This window comes from Sphaerulina musiva (assembly GCF_000320565.1).
Source record: "Sphaerulina musiva SO2202 unplaced genomic scaffold SEPMUscaffold_1, whole genome shotgun sequence".
Classification (NCBI taxonomy): Eukaryota; Fungi; Ascomycota; class Dothideomycetes; order Mycosphaerellales; family Mycosphaerellaceae; genus Sphaerulina; species Sphaerulina musiva.
The window spans coordinates 1,883,020-1,898,924 of record NW_016017383.1 but is presented as its reverse complement, the minus strand read 5'-3'; the positions used below and the strand labels follow the sequence as shown (position 1 = coordinate 1,898,924).

The 15,905-nt window shown below is 49.3% G+C and overlaps 5 protein-coding genes across 5 annotated transcripts; 3 read left to right on the top strand and 2 right to left on the bottom strand.

The window, feature by feature from the left end:
• The first annotated feature begins 57 nt into the window (after positions 1-57).
• Positions 58-1,477, top strand: SEPMUDRAFT_145967 (uncharacterized protein). Its single transcript, XM_016903374.1, has one exon. It carries the CDS (start codon positions 159-161, stop codon positions 1,299-1,301), a length of 1,143 nt encoding a protein of 380 aa, XP_016764948.1. The 5' UTR covers positions 58-158; the 3' UTR covers positions 1,302-1,477.
• A 352-nt stretch (positions 1,478-1,829) lies between these two features.
• On the top strand, positions 1,830-3,436 carry SEPMUDRAFT_76410 (anterior fat body protein; the record flags this gene model as incomplete). The annotated part of the gene is made up of 5 exons (XM_016910140.1): positions 1,830-2,070; positions 2,229-2,333; positions 2,429-2,471; positions 2,547-3,225; positions 3,338-3,436. The coding sequence occupies 4 exons, from the start codon at positions 1,830-1,832 to the stop codon at positions 3,142-3,144; spliced, it is 987 nt and encodes a 328-aa protein (XP_016764947.1). The 3' UTR covers positions 3,145-3,225; positions 3,338-3,436.
• Positions 3,437-8,772: 5,336 nt separating this feature from the next.
• On the top strand, positions 8,773-9,643 carry SEPMUDRAFT_28993 (uncharacterized protein; the record flags this gene model as incomplete). The annotated part of the gene is made up of 5 exons (XM_016908447.1): positions 8,773-8,791; positions 8,869-9,027; positions 9,102-9,226; positions 9,309-9,384; positions 9,483-9,643. Coding segments are annotated over 5 exons (540 nt in total), but the record flags the coding sequence as incomplete, so codon positions are not given.
• Positions 9,644-10,086: 443 nt separating this feature from the next.
• On the bottom strand, positions 10,087-11,149 carry SEPMUDRAFT_76407 (uncharacterized protein). The gene is made up of 3 exons (XM_016910139.1): positions 10,884-11,149; positions 10,686-10,826; positions 10,087-10,614 (listed from the first exon to the last, which is right to left on the bottom strand). Exons 1-3 carry the CDS (start codon positions 11,113-11,115, stop codon positions 10,109-10,111), a joined length of 879 nt encoding a protein of 292 aa, XP_016764945.1. The 5' UTR covers positions 11,116-11,149; the 3' UTR covers positions 10,087-10,108.
• Positions 11,150-12,142: 993 nt separating this feature from the next.
• SEPMUDRAFT_112848 (uncharacterized protein) lies at positions 12,143-12,523 on the bottom strand (the record flags this gene model as incomplete). Its single annotated transcript, XM_016901000.1, has 1 exon — positions 12,143-12,523. The coding sequence occupies one exon, from the start codon at positions 12,521-12,523 to the stop codon at positions 12,143-12,145; it is 381 nt and encodes a 126-aa protein (XP_016764944.1).
• Between the last annotated feature and the right edge of the window lie 3,382 nt (positions 12,524-15,905).

Genomic DNA, 15,905 nt, shown 5'->3' with positions numbered 1-15,905 from the left:
TCCCCCCCCCCCCCCCCCCCCCCCCCGTCTTTCCTGGTCCATCAAATACGACAAGAACGTCTCGCAGTCACTCCGCTGTGTTGGTATACGTGTCTGTTGAACACAGGAAATCACGGACCGGTCTCTGCTAGAGATAATACTGCCCTTCGCGAGATCTCATGATGGATGTCATTGCTTCGCGGCCCAGTTGTATCTATCAGGACGGCCGACAAGAACTCGTTTCGCCTCAGCCCATACATCTACTGCCCCTACCTAGCCGGAAGAAAAAACCTCGACTCATGTCAAAGGCTGCTCACCTCTTACACCATGGATTACAAGCCAGTGAGCATGCTCCTGCGCGAGATGTAGATTGCAGGATCTACCAGGAACGCGTCTCCGGTTTGGCAGCAACACCGCCAGGTCACCACAATGATTATTCTGAATGCATCCACAAATGGCTAGAGCGAAGCACGAGAGGTTCAGATTATGGACAGAAAGCCAATCTGTCCGATTCTGCCAGTACCAGAACACCTCTTACACCTGGGCAATTTTCAGATGCTCATTCTGTCCATACTGCTGCAGCCCCGCAAATACCAGAATTCAATTTCGGACCAGATCCACAAGAGCTGGCCAATCGACTGGCCGCTTTAATTCAGGATGCCGCCAAGGATTGCCCATTGCCGCTGGTGTTTGGAGTCACGGCCATCACTGCCACTTCGCCTGCAGTCCGTCAACCTGTTCGTCCATGGTGTCTGCAAAGGCGGATGCCACTACGGAATCGCGCCGCAGATCCTCTGGTCTTCTACGGCCTTCCGGAGCACACGCAATCTACGTGTAATAGCGTACGCAAGGAAGAGGTTCGTCCAGTGGCAGTGTGCTCGCCTCCAAGTGACCCATCACAGCCTGCGCGGACAGTGTCGATGCCGCAGCGATTGGCAAACAGCGCAGCGCACTCTTCGCACAGCGCACACAACCATGCTGGGCGCGTGGTCACGATCGATGCAGAAGGCCAACTCTCGAAGATGTCGCGGATCATCAGTTCCATGGTAGATGATGCCGCAATCCCACTTCGATGTCGAGCGATGGCGAAGTGCGTATGGCGAGAATGGCGAGAGTTCCTGCAAGTCAACGACGGGCAAAAGTTGTATGCCAGCGATCTTCTGAAGTCTCTGTCTTCCAGTTTTGAGCAGACAATAATCGACTATGGCTGGGCGACGGACATGCGGAGCTTGCCAACTACCTTTGTCGAGGTGATGAGACGTACTGCAAGAGCAGCCATCGAGGACGAGCCTTGCACTGCAGCACGCACGAACACACTATAATCGTCTCTCCATTCAAGCATACCACAACAGGGAAAAAGTACATGTTCGCTTGAATGTGGGTCGAGGATGGCTTGATAGGTACCGTATATATGGATATCAGTCCCACTGTAATCGTAAAACATTATTATCAAATACGTAAATTTTTGCATGAGGTGCGCGCCATAGGTGATAGAAACGAAATAAGAAGATGGAAATATTGTCAATGTCACCAAATGGTATCGAATCTAATCTGTTATCTTGTGCTACACCTGCAATGCTGAGCATACTTGTAGTCTATGTATGCTCTTAAGTGAAAGCCGCCAGGGGAAAAACTGATGTGATGACGGTATGACCCCACTATAGATAGGCGTGCAGCTTCCTCTCCAGCTTCCCAAGTTGCTATACCTGCTGACATCTCCAACAACAACAACAACAGCAGCAGCAGCAGCAACAGCTCAAACTCTCCCATCACACGCACACACAGACTCCCATCCTCCTCCTCTCCCCCCAAGATAAAGAAAAAAAGAAAGAAAAAGGGAAAAAAAAACCATGCCCCCCATCCAGAAATACAAAATCTCCCACCCCTACCTCGACATTTCCTGCGGGTTAGGCGAAGCACCTTTTTACGAAAAGTCCCACCACTCGCTCCGATTCGTGGATATTGTGAAGAAAAAATTACATACGATTGATCTTGATGAGGGAGTTGCTTCGCATCGGGAATTTGATTTGGAGTTTTCGATTGGCACGACGGCGGATGTCGAGGGTGTGGAGGGGAAGTTTGTTTTTGGAGGTGAGGGTGGTTTTTTTTTTTTCTTTTTTTACTTTTTTGGGGGGTGGTGGTGGGGGTGGGGGTGGTAGGGGAAGAAGAGGAAGGAGGAGGAGGTGGAGTGCTACATGTACATTAGTTAAGGTACTGATGATGATGATGATGCTGATGATTGAAAATAGGAAAGAGCGGATATGGAGTTTTTGAGAGGGAGACGGGAAAACATTGGATCATCAAGGAAATGTGGAGTGATGCGGAGAAGAAAGATGATGGTGGTGGAAAGCCAAGTGAGTGTGCCAATTGCAGTACCTGATTGTTTGATGCTGTGATGATGAGGAAGATGCTAAGCCCTACCCTTTTCGGGGGGTCTTTTTTTATTTAGAAAAGGGCACATCACGCTGCGATCGCATGAGATCGAATGATGGGTAAGTTAATACCATGCATGCAATACCTTGAAGCCACGTTTTTTAAATGACAAGGCGCTGAAATTGGGCATGTAGATCCGTGGACACCAAAGGTCGTTTTTACGTGGGAGCCATGAACGACCCAGCAGTTCTCGGCGATGCAGACATTACCGATGAAGGCATCATCTTCCGACTCGATCCCGATCTGAGTATCCATCGCATCAAGGAAAACATCCGAATCCCCAATGGCATGTCCTGGACGCGCGATAACAAGACCATCTACATGACGGATTCTCCCACATTTGAAATTCAGCAATTCCCCTATGACGCCGAGACGGGCACAATCTCGCTGGAGCAGGGCACGACATTCTTCAAATGTCCCATTGAAGGAGGCCAGCCGGATGGACACTGTCAGGACGAAGAAGGTCATTTCTGGATAGCACTCTACGGAACGGGCAAAGTCGTGCGTGTCAATCCCCAAGGTGAAGTAGTGGCGGAAGTCGAAGTTCCCACTCGCTGTGTGACGTGTCCGGAGCTCTGTGGCACGTCGTTGTTCATCACGTCGGCGGCGGAGGAAGATCCGGAAAAGTATCCTTGGAGCACAAAGTACCAAGGAGCGTTGTTTGAGGTTGATGTGGGAGTTCGAGGGTTACCGAGGAACAAATTCAAGCCTGCTGCGGGTGTCGTGTTGTAGGGCTGGCCATTCAGGATGCTATATGCATGCTTTACCGTATAAAAATGCGATATGGAGCAGATTGTTGCAGGATGCACGTAGGTATGTATGCACTTTTGGGACCTTTTGCTCTGTTATAGTCTTGATGAAAGAACACATTTGACGTCTGCTGTTGAATAAGGTATCTTAACATCTGCAGCTAACCAACCACTAGCGCTAGGTAATTCTCAAGTACATGTAGCCCGTCTGCCAATACATGCAGTAGTAGGCGGAATGAAAGCAGCCGTACCATACCTGTACCATACTATACCACCCAGCACAAGTCTCGGAACAGCGCCATTCCATTCCATCAAAAAAAAAGAAAAAAGAAAAAGACCAACACCTCAACCCCACAGGCCCTTCCAAATGAGTAAGTAGTAAACTAGAGACTCAGTACCTAGATACGGTACGGTACGGTACAAAAGGACAAGAAGAAAAAAAAAGAACCAAGCCAAGTACCTACCTACATCAGGCTACATGTACCTACCCGACCTACCTTGGTCATCTCGTGGCTTCTGCATAAAAGCTCGTACAGTACCGAACACGATTTAAGAGTTTCCGGTTCCGAGGTATCGGGTAATGCACATCAGAGCACATGGCATGGCTGTTTGTTTGATGATGGTTGTTTGTATCGCTTGGCAGAAGAGGGGTGAGAGAGGGGGGATTCTGGTTGTTTATGTAGGTGTGTCGTGTATTACCTAGGTACCTACCTGAGGTATGTTGTAGGGTGCTGAGTGTATCATGTACGAGAGAGAGGGAGAGAGATGGATGTCGTTGGGGGAACGATGGAAAATAGGCTGGTTTCCGGTGGGAGGGAGGGTAGCGTTTTAGAACGGTACCTAGGAGGGAGGTAGAAGACATGACCTGTACGTCCAGAGGTAGGTAAGGTACCTGTAGAGTGTAGACAAGTAACAAAAAGCTGCTGACATAATGTAGTGTCTCATGCAACAAGTACATATACCGTACCGTACTGTACCTAAGTACCCGATTCTCCCCACATGGAGAACGAGGGGGCCACATCGGAAAGACAAGTGGAGGAACCAGGTAGGTACTTACATGTACTCCACAGAGCGACACAGAGATATCACAAACATCACACCCTAATACAACCCGACCTTCCAGTAGCCGTGTCGTTTTTTCTTGTTTGAATCAGCCAAGACAATGCCCCACTGCGCGGCGCGTGATAGATATTGCTTTGACGCAGATACGAGGTGGATGGTTAGGTACTATGTATGTCAGAGAGAGAGAGGTAGGGTAGGGTATGGGTATACCTGAGAGGGTAACGCGAGAGAATTTCTTCCTTTGTACATCATTGTCATCATCATCATCGTCGTCGTCGTCGTCGTCATCATCATCATCATCATCATCATCAACTGAACCTGCTTGTATGACTAGTATGGAATACACTACAGGTACCTAGGGAGCGACGACATATGCACGTTCGCTCCCGTCGCTCAGCGGGGCCTCACGCTATACGAAATCGAGTAGTTGCTCTCCAATTGGCTTTTGTACAAAACAACCACATGTGCAACCAAAGGTATCCGCCGGACTTTTTGCAAACAGGAGTCTCCACTTAGGTGTATGTAAGGTATGCACAAGTTCTACAACATTTTGCGATATCGCTAATCTTTCGTTCCAGACAAAAAAATCTCGGTAGAGGTCCTTCCGATCGGACCTTGCATCTATCGCATATTCTTGTCTTGTCCTAGTACGTGTGGATTCGGTCTATAGGTTAGCTTTGCTTACCTTAGCTATATGTAGTCTAGAGGTAGGTACATACCTAGTAGTCTACCTAGTTTTAGGTTGTAGGTCTTGGCTGCAGGACAGGATTGGAAAATGTTATATATAAAAGACTAAGTCGATTTTCAAGCTTTGACACGAGACATGCCTACCTAGGTAGGTAGGTAAGAATAAGCTTATTGTAACGAATCGGTAGAAAACGAATCGGTGGAAACGAAAAGTAGAAAGAAAAAATTATTCGCCGTCCTTTTTTCTTCTTTCTACAAGTTTCTTTTTCTTCTTTCTTTTTTACGGGCTAATGCGGCTATACAATATTGTATAGTAGGTACAAGCAATTCTTCTTTCTCTACAACTTCGGAAGGACTAAGGCTCCAAATACTCTTGGCGATACTTTATTTTTTTGAAAGCAAAGGAGGGTAAGGTAAGCTCTACAAGTAGAGTAAGGGGATGCAAGTACTCTAATCGGAGCGAGGAACGAGCAAAACGAGAATGAATCTCTTCAAAGTATACGAGTACCTAAGGTACCTAACAAAAAAGAGGACATCTTCCTAGCGAATTCGAGCTCCAACTTTCACTTCCCAAGACCCTATTGCCCTCTATACACTAGAACGTCTACTTGACGCTACCTAGGTAGTATAAGGATATCCTAGCAAAAATCAAATACCTAGCTGCTGTAGCAGTGTAGCTAGCACTTCTTAGCCGTATATTGTAACTAGGTTGTATATATACATGTAGTCCTTGAGAAACTAGCGCCCTCCACTGAAGAAAACCGGACCCTTTTCGCTTAGAAAGTAGCCGCAGATTCCATATTGTATGTAGTTGGTAGCAAAAAAAGTCTGTCCAATAAAAGTCCAATAGAGGAATTGTTTTTGTGTTGGTTTTGTTCCAGTAATCAATCCATTCTTCACTACGAAATTCTACCGGTATACCGAACCGTCCCTTTTCTGCAAACAGTTTTTTTAATCTATCGCGATTCCCATTTTCGGGCCGCCTTTTTCGATCACCGATCTTGATGTTTTTCCTTTCTTCCACACTTCTTTCTTCTTCAAGACGCTAGCAAACGGCGTACGACGCAACGGCGCGGACTCCCGACCGGGGTCCCGGGGCCAGGTATGTACCTAGGGAGGTACAGTACGCGACGCGTGACGTGACGAGACGAGACGAGACAAACGGATCGAGGACCGGCTCGCCGATGGCACTAAGCCCGATCAAGTGTCAAATTTAGAGTTTCATACTAGTATGAGTTTACGTGCGAAGTGCGGAGATCTCTTTTTTCGCTGACAATATCGACCTCACCTCTCACCTTTTGCTGCGAAGTTTTTCCGAATTTGACCTCTGCTCCTCTCTCTCTCTCTCTCTTCTTACACATGTCATATTGAAGCCGTGTGTTTCATGTTGTGTCTAGCCCCCCCTCGCTCTCCCTCCCTTGCAGACAACCATATGGAAAAAGCTTGACGCACGAGGCAGCCACGCAAGCAGGCAGGCAGGTAGGACAAGGTTGGGTGGTCGTGTAAGAAGCTTGACATTGACGAACAACTTCATTCATTCATTCATTCGGTATAACTCGCATAGGTAAAGAAACAAACAAACGACAAGAACGACAAAAACAATCAATCAAAACGATCACAAGAGACCCATTTCTTTGGCGTAAAATGAGAAACCCGGTCGTTGCCTTGCCATACATATCACATCCTCCACCTTTTCCCGTAGCGCAACAACAAATGCTAGTCCGTAGGCTCCACTTCGCACTCCTCGGTAGACCTTTTCGGCTTCATCTTCTTCTTGTTGTTTTGCTTCTTCATGACACCGCTAACTGCTTGTTGTTGTTGCGCTTAGGAGCTACCATGGGGTCACACCCGTAGAGCTGTGGCCAAAATGCCCCGAGTCTAAGCTGTGAAGCTACGCTTGGTGCTGTCATAGTAGGCGTATGGTGCACCAATCGTCTGTGGCTCTGCCTCTGCCTCTGCGTCACGCTTGGTGCTGTCGTAGTAGGCGTATGGCGCGCCAATCGTCTGAGGCTCCGCCTCTGCCTCTGCGTCACGCTTGGTGCTGTCGTAGTAGGCGTATGGTGCACCGATCGTCTGAGCCTCGCGCTTGGTGCTGTCGTAGTAGGCGTATGGTGCACCAATCGTCTGTGGCTCCGCCTCTGCATCGGCATCACGCTTGGTGCTGTCGTAGTAGGCGTATGGCGCGCCAATCGTTTGAGGCTCCGCCTCTGCTTCGGCATCACGCTTGGTGCTGTCGTAGTAGGCGTATGGTGCGCCGATCGTCTGAGCCTCACGCTTAGTGCTGTCGTAATAAGCATATGGAGCTCCAATCGTCTGAGCCTCGGCCTCTGCGTCACGCTTGGTGCTGTCGTAGTAGGCATATGGAGCTCCAATGGTCTGGGGCTCCGCCTCAGCGTCACGCTTAGTGCTGTCGTAGTAGGCGTATGGTGCTCCAATGGTCTGAGCATCACGCTTGGTGCTGTCGTAGTAGGCATATGGTGCACCAATGGTTTGAGCCTCACGCTTGGTGCTGTCATAGTAGGCATATGGAGCTCCAATGGTCTGAGCCTCTGCCTCTGCGTCACGCTTAGTGCTGTCGTAGTAGGCGTATGGTGCACCAATGGTTTGAGCCTCCGCCTCCGCATCACGCTTGGTGCTGTCGTAGTAGGCGTACGGTGCACCAATGGTCTGAGCCTCACGCTTGGTGCTGTCGTAGTAGGCATATGGAGCTCCAATGGTTTGGGGATCCCGTGCGGCCAAGCTTCGGGCTAAGCGTCCTGTATAGTAGTCAGCAGGACTGAAGTTCACGATGCTACGGCATGCACCTCATACGGTGGTGGAATTCGACTTTGTACGGCTCGCCGAGCTGGGAGACAACATTACCTTGGTTCCATGGGAAATCGTCGGCTCGCTTGAATTGTGCTGCAGCATCAGGTGCCACGGGAGCCTGCAAGGATCAGTACGGGCTTTTTCGTCTACGGATGAGAGAGGGAGAGAGAGAGGGAGAGACAGATGCTTACCGCTTCGACGGCTTGAGTGGCGATGTAAGCCATGATGGCGAGAGCTGTCTGGTGCTTCATGATTGATGATTGATGGTCCGAAAAGGAAGGATGTTTGTTGGTCTCGTCGAGAGGCAAGAGTAGGATCGAAAGACTTGTGACTGTCTAACTGATGTGACTGACGGACGGATGAGATCTCAGCTCCCCTTTTATGTCGTTTCGATCAGCTTCGACTAGACTTGAAAGGAAAACGCCAAGTTCCCCCTCCCCGTGTGACCCTCCACAACAACGCTAGGTAGGATGGATGATACTAACCTGGAACCTGTCGAAACGACGCTTGACTAGGGAATCGTTCGCATCGAGTCATCGATACTTCTTGCCTGGCGAGACTTCGCACTAGAGTCGGAAGGTCAAGGACTGTTGACAAGCCAGCCGCCATGCTAAAGTACTCTGTATGTTACGCGAGGCAGCTAATGAATCTGCCCGAGTTTTTTCCCCAACAGCCGGGCATCGAGCTACAGAGCAAAGAAGAGATCTCGCACGAATACCGGAGCTTGTTCTCCCCCCCCTCTCTCTCGCTGGAAGCCCCCTCGAGAAACTGGCACCCTCCGCCCGCCCACCCACCTACCAGGAAAGTCTCGAGTCTTTGCCTTTTTGTCTACAGTCACAAGATGGAAGGTATGGAAAGCAAAGTGTACGACGAGCTCCTCAACGATGAACAAAAACAACATGACGGCGATGAAGAAGAGCATCTGGACTATCGACGCCGAAAGCACAGTTCTTGGTCCATAGGAAGATCCATCCACCTCTTCATCACAACAGTTCTAGCGCTTGCTCTGATCTACCAGCAGTGGCGTCTTTCTCGCCAGCAGATTTGTCAACGAGGGTTCCCTACAGACTATGGTAAGAAGGATGGAATCCCAGGAAGAAAAGAAAAAGTTGTTGATCGTAGAATTCGTCCCATTCTGACATTCCTGCAGGGAACCTGGGAGATATCATTGGTTTCAAGGAACAGAAATATTCCAACCCCATTGTCATCGCTGAAGATCGTTCCCGACTGGAAATTCCATGGGAAGACGATCGATATGCCTCGAAACCTCGGTATGAGGTCGATCGAGCGTGGGACGAACTTCTCTCATGTAAGCACCTACCACCGTTCTCCAACGGGAAGAAGAGAACTTCCAAGCTGACAAGTTTACGCTTTTTCAATCAGACTCCGGATTCAATCTCTCCGTCACATCACCCGTTGCAGAACCAGCTCGAGGACAAACGATCGAATACGACAACGGCGAAAAACTTCTCGTGGGATTGGAAGTCTTTCATGGTCTTCACTGCCTCGTATGTCATCCCCCATAAGAATTAACAATCCCCCGCCACTTTCAGAAAACAAAATCACTCACTATGCACACAAAAAAAACAGAACATGATACGCTGGGGCCTCTATCGAGAAACCTACGTCGTTTTAGTCTCACCAGAAGAAACCGAACTTCATCTTGGTACGTATTTTTTTTTACTTCCTCCATCAATCTTTTCGTTTGTTGTTTTCCCCAGATTAGAGAGCTAACTTTTTTTTTCTTTTTTTTTCCTTTTCTAGAACATTGCGTCGATTATCTTCGTCAGTACATTCAATGTAATGCGGATTTGACCCCCATGTGGACGGGTGATATGGGAGGTGGTCATTTGATGGTGAAACCATATACTCCGCATACGTGTCGAGATTTTGATCAGATTACTCAGTGGATTGATGATCATCGGGTTTGAATGAATGAATGAGAGGGAGGGAGGGGGGAATAGTGGTATAGTGGAGTATATATATGTTCAAGTACTACAGTCATATTTTCTTCCTTTGCAAATGAACATAGAATCCCGATTTTTGTCTTCTCCCCATTTTCTTGCGATTGAGAGTCTGCTTTCTTAGGTCGTTTCAATTATTATCGAGCGTATAACGTGTGTGGCTCATCTATCGACTTGCTACCAAGGCGCGAAATTTTGAAGGGTACGTCGCAGCGGAGATACGTCGGGGTTTCACAATTCCAGCCGGGAAGTCTGCAAGATAGGTACCTGTAGGTAGGTAACAAACAGAGAGGATATAACAAGACGCCAAGAATGACGATCACGAATCATTTCATTTCATTTGATAAACTACATTCATTGATGAACCACTCTCTCAACACACATCGTATATCATCGCTTGTCCTCGTTGTTGTAATTGTCACCACCTCAATGACCCGACCAACTAAAGAAAGGAATCTCATGCCCGGGGATATTTCTCTCCTCACTAATTCTGCCACCCTCCCACGCCCGTTCCCGATGCCACTTCAAAAACGACTGCCAACTCCTACACTGCTTGGGACGCTCAAAGTCCAAGAACGACATACCCTCTTTGCCTTCGAGAAAGGGCACAACACTCATATCCGCTTCGCACATAATCAGCTGTCGCAGCTGGTCGATGCAATGCGCCGTGTGAATTTCCGACAGCGTGTACTCTCCATAGAGCACATCTTGCGCCTCGTTCCACGAGGGATGTCGTTGCGCGCGGTAGTAGTCTCTGTTGTACCAGAGACCTTGTCGAAGAAGATTGACGCAGTGGAGATAATGCTGCGCTTGGATTTTGCCGCTGACGCCCGCGTACGGTGCCGTGGGGTTTGTTTGGGGATCGAGCCGAACATGGTCGGATGAGATGTCGAAGTACTCGACTTCGTCCATGGGAATCACGATCGGTGCTCCTGATGATGATGGTGTTAGTCCTCGAATGCTTCGTTTTTGGAGGTCCATGTATGAGTTGATTTGTTCTCACCATAGATGCCCAAATCGACCCAATTCTTCTCCACTTCATCGCCTACATCCGAAGTTCTCGCCGTGTATTTGGTGACATTATATTCGAAAGCATTGAATGTCTTCTTGTGTAGCGTCCGATCGATACTCGACATGAAGGGGGCTGTTGTTTGTTGTCAGCGGATGCTGGAGAGGCGAAACAAGTGGACACATGTGTTACCCAATGGCTCTTCCACTTGCTGCTGTGGATTGGAGATGCTGTGCCTTTGCCATAGTAGCATGAGATTGGTCCCGAGAACGAGCGTGTTGATGACCGTCAATACGGTCCATAGATAATGGAAGTTCCGTCTTTGCGTGCTGCTTGGAACCAGCCCGTGGGACGAACTGGACTCGTCATGGCTGTCGCCGAGTTGGCTGTACGTGTATCCCTTGGTCTCGACGTTATTCGGCATATTGTTGTATCGCGGTTCCCTTGACAGAAACGTGAAAAGTGGCATGCTCTGGCAGTTTACGGAGGTGCTGATCGTGGTATGGCGAACTCGTGGCTGGGGCGTGCAGCAGTACTGGCATTCCACTGCAATAGGCCGGGCAAGACGCCGTTCACAGCGTGCTCAGCTCGAAGCACCGGCTACCGAGCCTGACAGCCGTGCACAAGTGAGGTTTTTTGGCATGTCGTCCAAGAGGCTACCAGCAGGGAAGATGCTCGTCACTTCACTTTCGGCGTCAGATTTTGATAGATCATCCTTACAGTGTGCATGTCTGTGGTCACATCCACTAGGCCGTAGTGTAGACTGCAGTGTGCCTCGTGTACCGGTATGGTCACATCTATGGTGGAGGTCCAAGTAGCTTGAGCGTACGTAGAATGCCAAGGTAAGCTTAGATCATGCTAGGAGGTAGATCATGCTAGTCTTGCTAGATGCACCAGCCGATGTGGGCGGGGCCGCCGGGTCCGGTAGGAAAGATATGTGCGTAGCGCGGAGGTCGTTATTCCGGGGCGTACCAATAGGAGGTAGGAGGTAGGAGGTGAGAGGTACAGTATGTACGGCAAAACAACAACCTCCTTGCGAATTTAGTGCTTTCTTTCACCTGCCGTGTCAGCCGAATTCCCGCTTCTAGCGACGGGCTGGGGTTACTGCGGGCCGGTGTCTGTCACATGCATTGGAGCCCGTAGTGCACTCACTCACTCCCGGATGCACGTGACTGCGCCCTGCGCCTAAGGGCAAACCACTGCAGAATAATGTCATTTGTTTCTTAACGCATTCTGCCTTCTCCACACTTCCAGACGATCGAATGTTTATTTGTCGCTAAGGACCGTAGCTCGCCCCGCACATGGATAATGCCAACGTGAAACCGCCCATCCTGTGATCGGTCGACTCATCCTGGGACATGCTTATGATGCTTTGGGCCTGATGAACATCTTCTCTCTTTTCGCCGCGCGTTCGTACGACCCGGCATGCAGCATACATAGCCATGTCACCGCTAATGTTTAGCACGAAATGCACGAAGAACAACTGATGCCTTGCCATCATAATGGGCCGGCGATTGCGGGCAGTAAGCAAGCCGCAGAGCTCTCAAACGCTTGGCATGGTTCGAGGAGCATGTGGCCCCCATTTGTGCACCTGAGCCATTACAACTCTTCTCCAACGGATAGTACCAGATGCCTCCTCCGCAAGCCCAGCGCGTTTGCCCAAAGCTCGAAGTCGATTGTCCGAGAGCGACTGCATAGCAATCATGTCTTTCCGGCCTTCTGCCACTAGTGGCATGCTTCGCCCTGAGGATGAAGCCCACTCCAACGATGTAGAGAAAGAACTGCTGTTGCCAGGCAAGCCGCTCCGCCACAGTCGTCTTTGCGGATGGCATAGTGCTCTACTTCTGTTGGCTTTCACTCATACTTGCGTTACGGTGCTGGCATACAGCTTGACGAGGTACTGTCCTACCAATAACACGGCGCACCTCTTGCGGTGGATGTCCTCGGTCGATAGAGGGTACCGCACGTTGTCGTTCAATCCTTTCGAGGAGCTCGATGCCTTTACCGCTCCTACGGACGTGGCCGACGGTACGGTTGACGACCGCTAGCTGGATCTTGAAGCATACGGTTAGTAGATGTTGTCTGGTAGACCATAAAGGCTCACCACACTGATATGTACCAGGTAATTAGCGAAGCCTGTCTTGATCCCCGAAGAGTATGGTAACGACTTTGGACAAGATCAATTGAACCTATCTTGATCGACCCTGCGTAGTACGACGTTCCGTATCCAGGCCATTTAGCGAACGTCTAGGCTCGTGATCAGCATGAAAAGTTGCCATTCCACACATTCTTGAGTGCTAGATGTAACTATGCCGACCCAAACGCTGGCGTCACTTCGCTTAGAAAATCAATAAGTGACAGAGGCTTGGCGATGAGCGTATTGATGACTACCACGTAGGACAACGAGTGAAGTCAGAGTCGGAATGGCCTCCGGAGAACCTATAGAGAGGACATTAGAAAAATGTGTATTGTGCTGGCATGCAAATGTGCGTGCATGCAGAGAATTGTTGCACGGCGAAGAAAGACGGGAGAACCATCGGTCGATTCACGAATAGTTTGATGAGGATAATGATGATGATACACAACAGGGAGTGTGCTAAATAGGAGGTCTTCTTTCCTGTCAGTGTGAGTGTCATTGTAATGGTCAACAAGTGTCTTGTTGAATTCTTCATCCCTGATAAAATCTGTTCGCCTGAGGCATCAACCTCCACATGGCTGCTTACTCAGCAGTCATGGGTGGGATTTCTACTTCACCTCACACTGTTGACTGCGTTCTTTGTTATAACACTCTCAACACATTCATTCCTTATCATTCACTTTTCCATCATCAACGCCGCCAACCTCGAAAACAGTCTACAAGAAAGCGGAGAGAGAGAGCGAGCACGGATGGGAATTCTTCGAAGAAAAGCGCAACTGGATATAAGCAATCAGTACTACGCCCTGCCCTAGGGATAGGGTTGTATATCACTTCAGCTATATCTCACTACGTAGGATGAAAAGGAGACTAATCGGCAGCAGCAGCAGCAAAAGGCAAGCAGAGTACTTGGCAACGCGGGCTACACGCTGACTATGTACCTAGTGGGCAAGCGCAGCAGAAATGGAAGTCTTGCGTAAATGGAGAAGCGTTATTCGACTCCATGTCTACCTACCTTATTTAAGATTTGCATTGTCTGATCGATCAATCGCCATTCGCTAGCTGTAAAGATCCAAGGACGGTTCAATTCGGTTCTACTTGTCTTATCGAGAGATCTATACTGTTGGTATTTACAGCCTGACAGACTAGAACTGGTTCTTCGATTTGACGACTGCGTGACGCAGGCTTAGGTTCAGCTCAGTACCTACTCTTGTTGGTTAGGTAACCGGTCAGATGCATGCCTTCACACTGCCACCAACCAACACGCCGGTCGGTTCTCACTAACTGCACCAATAGTAACCATGCCCGCATTAGGCAAATGCCTTTATATAGTGTTGTCCGCCTCTCTTAGCATTGGAGGTACTCCCTTTCCGGCGGCTCTTCCAACTCTTCTTCGACATCCTTTTGGAACCGCTCTAACTTAACCCAATGCTCCCCTTCTTCGTTTATACAGAGCAGGCAAATACATGCTTCAATAATGTCTGCTTCGAGACAGGCTTATGCACATGACAGACTAGTAGCTAAGGTATCAAGGACTAGACCTACTACCCTATAGTGCTACAACCTGGTCACTTACAGCAACGATCATTAATAGTTATCTTACTATTTAACAGACCGGTGCGGCGGTATCCAATTCAATCTCTGCCTGCTGAGAAGGCTCGCCTATCCTTATCACTTATTATTGGACTGGCTTATGAATCGAACGGCTAATCGAGCAATGTTAGGCTACGAGGAACCCCGTTCACCCTCGATCGTTAAAAGCGTTGGCAATAATAGTGTAGTGCGGTCAGGATTTTCTAGGTCAAGGACAATATAGACTGTTGGTTTGGAGGTTTGTTAGCTACTAGAGGAGGAATAGTCTAAGGGAAATTACGGGCATAATAAGAGATGGAAGACCGAACTGTATCGCTCGGCCGCTACATCTGGGCCTCCTCTCATGTCCACGCGATTTTGGTCGCAAGAGGAAAAGCGAATGCGGCCGCTTTATCAATTACGATGCGTAGGAAAGGGCGACGATTTACGAGCATCAGCACTGGAAAGATCCTCCTTGCGACACATCCAGATGTTCTCCTACGTTTCCGCTTACCGTTCGACGAGTTTGGCTGGAAAGAGAGACCTGGCATGATTTTTGCCTTCTACGCCTTCGCACTCGTCAACCTCGGCTAGGGAGACGACCTATATTACGATGCCATCCAGCTCTTCGCGGCGTTGGCTGTCTGTAACTTCCGATCAGAATCAGTCGCCCTCCGTTTTCTTACGCTAGAAACACAAGGAAGCGCCTTTTTGACAGTTCTGCACCTAATACGATTCCTCAGTTGGATGCCTAAGTCCCCGGAACGCCGAGACTCCTTACACGCCCTCGGATGATTTCCAGCTCAAAGGCGCTCTGAGACAGCGGATAGCTAGAAGCATAACAATCGAACAGGTCGGACATCTGCCTCGAACTCTTGTTGCGATCGAATAGACGATTCGTGTCGCTTGTCTGCCTCGTAGACACCCTGTAAGATAATAGTAGACGCCGCGAGGGGACGAGGACATTACGTACAAGGTCGCGAGCGGTGTATCCAGAAGGCAAGAGACCTCGTGTAGCCAAGGCTCGCTTTCGGCGAGAAGCTGCATAGAGAGCACAACTACGGTTCGGTCTCAGGAGGAATTGACGCCCGGACGTAGCGCGCATAGCGGCGACTTTCACGACATTTGCTCGGTCGGTGCAGTAGCTGGTCTCTAGTACGCGCGGCATCTCTATCTTTCTCTCTATACCGCGCTGCCTTACATCTTATAGGGTTCTTCCGCATCCTCCTCTACCCGACCCTACTCCGCATCTCCTATATAGCGCCCCTTGCGGGCATCTAGGACGATGTTCTCGTATACCTAGGTTGCGGTCAACCTAACGCTAACCAAGGTAGAGCCAGCCGTTCTCGAAACTGTTTTGCAAGCGTAGCTACAGATTCTCCTCGATTCTCCTCGATGTTCGCGTACCAGCGTAGACAACTCCAATGGTCGCCCCGGAGTGTAGGTATAAGGATTACGAAGAGAGAAAATTCAGCAGTACGTCCGCCTATAGCGCTAGTGCTCCCCCC